Source organism: Haliaeetus leucocephalus, unplaced genomic scaffold, assembly GCF_000737465.1.
Source record: "Haliaeetus leucocephalus isolate CR32 unplaced genomic scaffold, Haliaeetus_leucocephalus-4.0 Scaffold120, whole genome shotgun sequence".
Taxonomy (NCBI): domain Eukaryota; kingdom Metazoa; phylum Chordata; class Aves; order Accipitriformes; family Accipitridae; genus Haliaeetus; species Haliaeetus leucocephalus.
In genome coordinates, this window is record NW_010972556.1 from 1,760,302 (window position 1) to 1,766,120 (window position 5,819).

A 5,819-nucleotide genomic window follows, 5' to 3' on the forward strand; every position below is an offset into this window, starting at 1 on the left:
GGGTGCGGGGCCGTGCTGGCGCCCGGGCGCTTCTGGGGCCTGCTTCGGGGTCTGCGCCGTGCTGGCTGCGGGCCGGGCCGGGCCGGCGCTCGCCCCGTGGCCGAGGCAGCCGCGCGGTAACGTAGCGAGAACGGGTTCGGTCGCCGGAGCCTCCTGTGGTGAGTGTGCGGCTGACCTGCGTGCTGCAAATAACCTTTCTTAAAGAAAAAGCGGTTTGCTATTTTATCGGTGGTGAGGTGGGGGAGATGAGAAGGGAGTCGGGGATAACCGCCCGGTGGTTTTGTTTTATTTCAGCCCGGGGGGGCAGGGGGGTAGGGAATGGCGGCGAGAGGCGTAAGGAAATGATTTCTAAAAATGAGAGCGACCTGTAGGCGAAACTGAGTTACTGTTTCAGAGTTCGGTGTGCCTCTGACGTGTTTATTGGACTTTGTGGATTTGTGCGTGTTTTTCTGAGGAGCTTCTTCTCTTAGCCGTGACTTGCAAGTGCTAGTGATATTTCTAATGTGCCGCGTCTTGAAATGCTTTTCAGACGAAGGGTACGTCGTCATTTGGTAAGCGGCGAAATAAGACACACACCTTGTGTCGTCGATGTGGGTCCAAGGCGTACCATCTGCAGAAATCCACCTGTGGGAAATGTGGTTACCCTGCTAAGCGTAAGAGAAAGTGTAAGTAACAAAGTTTTAACTGACTTGAGTTTAAAAATCTGTGTGTGTTTGTCTTCAGTAGTCTTGACTTTTGGAGGAATACTGTGTCGTTTTGCAGTGTTTGGAGCTTTTTTCAAATTAATGCCGATTTAACTATTTTAGCTAATGGGCAGTATTACTGAAAGGAAATTGACTTTATTTTTTTGCTTCTGTCACATTGAATAATTGCGCTATACAGGTGTAATGTACAACTTAATTATTTGGTGCAGATGTGTAACAGTAACTTGTATGTTTTAGATAACTGGAGTGCAAAAGCTAAAAGACGCAACACCACTGGGACTGGTCGCATGAGGCACCTGAAAAAGGTCTACCGTCGATTCAGGTATAACATTTTATTACAGACTAGTGTGGTGTGGAATCCTGCATAGATACCACTTAATTGTAAAATTCATCACTCAAAGTTAACTTTTTTTTTATTTAGTACAGTCAGTGTGGTATGGCCTGTCTTCTTAAAAATATTATTAAATGAATGATGCTTTCTATAACTGGCTGCTTATTCCTTTGAGGATTAAAAAAAATCTCTCACTGTTAACACATAGGGTGTATAACAAGCTCTAATGTTTCTGTTAAGTGTAGATAGTACAGAACACAGAGTTTATTGTAATAAAATGCCCACATTTTAAAAGATGTACTTTGTGCAGTATTGCCTCTATTTGTGAGCCAGTTAAATTGCTGGTTGCACTGAAGCATGGGGTTTTGTAAGAGGCAAGTCTTGAAGTGCATTCCAGTCCCTGTTTGCCCACAAAAAATAGTTCAGAACTGGAAAAACTTCAGTAGTCACTCTCTTGCTTGGATTTCAGTTAGCAGTAAGTAGCTTTAACATCAGATTCTGGGTGAAAATTCTAAAAATTGTTACAAATCTTTGAGTTGTACTTATGTAATGGTGGGGATATTGTACTGTTAAAACTCATTAAGAATTTCTTCGTATGACCTCCATGTTCTAAAATTGAGCTCTGTAGCTTCTGGCCTAATACACAAGAAAGCTGAATGAAAAACACCAAGTAATTCAAGAGTCTTGTTGGAAAAATGTAGATTGGATTTAATACTGAAAAGTAGGAGTCTTTGAAGTCCCAGAGCTGGGTGTAGTTGAGGGATCCATTCATCTTTCTGTTTTGGTGAGCACAGTCTTTGCCAGCAGCAGCCAGAAAATACCTTACAGTGTGCAGCTACAGCCTGCTTTCCACTGGGTGTTGCTGAAGTGGAAATGTCATATCCAAAAGCAAGCTCGGGGCTCACTCTTCTTCTGTCATGCCCCTCTTAACCTCTAGTTGAAGGCATAGAGGATTTCTGTAAGAAATTGGCATGCACTTCACCAACATGAAATCTTTTGCTGAGTTGCTGAGTAGGAACATAAAGTAAGGCCTGTCTTCAGCAGGTGTGCTGTATCTGATTCAGTCTTGCAGTGTTCGCTCAGTTACTAAAATCTTCCTATTTGAAGAATTCAAATTTACTTCAGCAGAATAGAGCGAAAACCATACTGCTTATTCCAAAAACTTAATAAGATGTTTCTTATTAAAAATGTCTGAACATATGAACTCCGTAGTGATCTCAGTGCATTACTGAGATAAGCTGAAAAAAGCTAGTGAACTTGAATTAAAATACTTCTTGTCAGAAAATAACCTGGAGCAGGAATCATACTTTCAAAAAGTGGTAACAATATTTCTGCTTGTAGGAATGGATTCCGTGAGGGAACCACACCGAAGCCCAAGAGAGCAGCTGTTGCAGCCTCCAGTTCATCGTAAAGACTCATCTATTTGTTAAAATAAATGGTCTTATCTAGAAAATGTGTCACCTTTTATAAGTGTTTTACTTCAGTGAAATGCAGCTTTCCTTGAAAATACATGTATTTACACACACAGTTTCTTGATGGTGTGCATTGAAGCGATTCATTAAAAAAAAAATCCTTTAACTGACTTTTCATTTGATAGTACCTCTATCTTGAAAAGGACAGTTATCTCTGTGCTGAAACTAAAAAGAGGCTTGTATGTGCTACTCGGAAGAGCTCTCTGCAAGAGAAATGGAGTATTGGCACTATGGACTTACCTGCTTGCCTCAGAGTTTCATTGTGCCCTAGCATTGAGAGTCAGAATTTTATCTTAAAGATAGTGACTTGAATAATGGCTGCATGTGCTGTTCTGGGAGGGAATAGTTAAAGAGAGATTTCCAGTCTTGGCCGTTTTTCCTGGCTCTGGGTCACTGAAAGTCCTGCAAAAGTAGTGCTTACTCAGTGGGTCATAGCTGCTTGGGCAAAAAGAAATGCCCAAGTCTGCAGCACGTATGCTGCCAGACACAGAGGGATTGGAGATCTGCATTTGGGACAGAAGTTGCCCAAAGGGTCTGGGGAGATCGGTGTGGAAAGCTGACATAGAAAAATATCTTGAGTTAACTATGCTAGGTGTAAATAAATGGTAGGTGGTACGATACAGAAGTAAGTCACCTGGGGGTATGTGCAAATTACGCATTGATGCCTGATTTTGTACCCTGCGTGGTGTGTTACTGGGCTACTCAGCTGGCTTTCAAACTCGGCTTTAAAAAAGTGATTGTAAGATGCTGTTACCAAAGTTTGGGGAATTGCAGTGATCACTGCAAGGGTTTAGAGGATTTTCAGATGCCCTTGAAGAGAAAATACTAAAAAAAAAAAATGCTTTAAGCTTCTGAGGCTGTTCTTGCTGTGATTCCTTTGGTTTCATCATGAACTTCCAGAAGCAGCATACTGCTTTGTCAGTACTGAAGCCTCAGCAGTTAACGTATCAACTTGTGCAAATCACTGAAAAAATTTTCGGCTAGGTTTGAAATTCGAGTGCACCTGACTGCACTTTCTTTCATTTTTAAATGCAGTTAATGCTCTTGCATACTTGAGTGTACCTACCTGGGCTGTTTCTAAACAAAGAAAAATCTTTCCCTGCTGTTCTCTGAGGATACAGCAAATGGACTGTATTTACTCTGCTTTCAGCTGGTCCTTCTGAGAGTCTGAAAGCAAGTGGTGAAGCTGTTAAAATACACTTCGCGTGTACTACATATCCATGTATTCCCAGGGCTCAAGAGTGCATCTGAAATGTGGGGTTTTAGTGATTTACTGGGAAACTTATAGGAGGAAGTAATCACAAATGTATGTTTTTGTTACTCTCAGAGTGAGAATAACCCCTCAAAGCATCTCAAAACAGGTCAGCAAGGCTCTAAGGACTTGTTGAACAATGGTGCAGTTGGACAGTGGTACAGCAAGTATTTTATTTTCACTATGCAGTCTTACATGATCTTTGTGTAGTGTGGGATTTTTGTTCTGAGCAGCCTGTTAACGCTGACCCGCAAACATGGTGCAATACTGCAAAGGCAAGTGCTTGCTTAACTATTTGCTGCTGCTACACATTAGCTTCTTAGCATGAATTAAGCTCCTGAAAAATGAGCATTTGTATAAATACACAATTGAGGTAACAGTGACTGAAACTTGCAGTGGCTTGCAGTAACTTTGAAAACTTACAAACTTCATTTCAGGGGGAATTTTACCTACAGCAGGAATGAACTTTGTGGATGAGATATTTGACAGCCACTGCATTTTCAACTGTTTTAAACCCCTTGGTGAGGGGCAGGAAATTGGTTAATTTGGGTTTGTGTTAGACCTGTTCAGAAAAGTTCGGGTAGCTCACGTGTCAGTCATAGTTGGACTAAAAGCTTTGCTGGGTATGGATTCTGAAGTACTTCAGTTCTTTGTAGTGTTTTCTTAAACGTTGAAAGCTAGACTGCCTCAGTGGTTTTTCAGTATATAATCTTTTGTTGAGATCTTGTTACAGGCATCTTAACTAGAGAGTTATCAGTTAGAATTGAACCTCTGCATAGTGTTCACTGGTAGTTCAGTTCAGCCCCTTTATGTATAGAACTATTGCCATACACAGTCTGTAATATATTTGATTTTGCATCCTTCAGACTGATACATATGGCACAGTTAGATGGTATAGTCTAAATTACATCAGAAATTACTACATTTCATATTGTTCAGTGTAGCAAGTCTCACTTTTTAGACAAAATTGTATCAGATGGTTTGTCAAAGGCAGGTGCTCAGGTGACTGTGGTGGTGGAAGATTGATCAGCTTCGGTACGTCTAGCTCTAAAAGTGCAACTGCATGCCAGAGCTGAAAAAGAAAAAAGGATCCTTGTCAGCTTGACTTGAGGGTCAGAACTCTTTTTCAGTCTCCAACTTGTAGGCAGGAATTCTGCTTATTGCCATGGAGCAGTATTTCATCTGTGTTGGTTCATATTGAAAGGATGACAAGACCTAACAGAGCTGTTCAATGCATAGCGAGCCATAGTTATCAGGCAACTAACCAGTCCCTCAAAGGTAATTTAGACTTCTAGTACCATTGTATCCTGTAAAGACCTATAAGTAACAGTACCTGGTTTTTAGATAGGTTGTGTGTGTGAACTGGCAAACCCAATATGGTGGATGAGCTACACCTCCATCAGTGTGAGATTGTTGACTCCACAGCAGGAAGAGCTGGACAAGGTGCTTCACACTTTCGGACTCCCAGCTGTTTCCACCATCCAGTGTGCTAGCATAAAGTGGTGCTAATTTTACTTTACCTACAAATTAAAGACTACCTCCACTGTTGCTGTATTGTGAGGGCAGTATAGAGACCAGTCCAGTTACTTTTTCGCCAGTGACACATGGAAACAACACCCACTAGATTAGTGTGACCCTTAGAAAGGGGAGGTGGTCCTAACATGTCATGAGATGCTCTAAGAGAAAATGTTGGGGTCAGAAGGCTGTTAAGTCACTTCTCCTCTTGGATTTACATGAAAAAGGTTCATTTTTGGATTGATGACAATGATTTGAAGACCTCTCTTCAGAGTAAGTTACTCTCCTATGCACAGCCATAACTACTACACTAGATTCTTGCACTTCTTTGCTATATTAAAATTTGATTCAGAGCCCTAAACGAGAACCTTTGTGGTCTTGGCCTTATGCTACACATGTGGAGGCTTCTTTACTCAAAATGTCAAATAACTTGATTAAGTGATGCTATTTGTCTTATTCAGAATGTGTATAAACTCCTCATCAATGGGGCAGTTGGCATAGGCTATGTCCATAAAAACATGTAGATAAAAGCAAGGTAAATTCCA

General features: G+C 41.2%; 1 protein-coding gene across 1 annotated transcript in view; it reads left to right on the plus strand.

Moving 5' to 3' along the window:
* Positions 1-2,491, plus strand: part of RPL37 (ribosomal protein L37) — a 2,676-nt gene extending 185 nt beyond the window's left edge. Inside the window, exons 2-4 of the mRNA XM_010585797.1 lie at positions 530-665; positions 942-1,026; positions 2,377-2,491. Coding sequence (XP_010584099.1) covers positions 530-665; positions 942-1,026; positions 2,377-2,446 — 291 coding nt within the window. The 3' untranslated portion in view covers positions 2,447-2,491. The remainder of the gene's footprint in view (positions 1-529; positions 666-941; positions 1,027-2,376) is intronic.
* Positions 2,492-5,819: the final 3,328 nt, after the last annotated feature.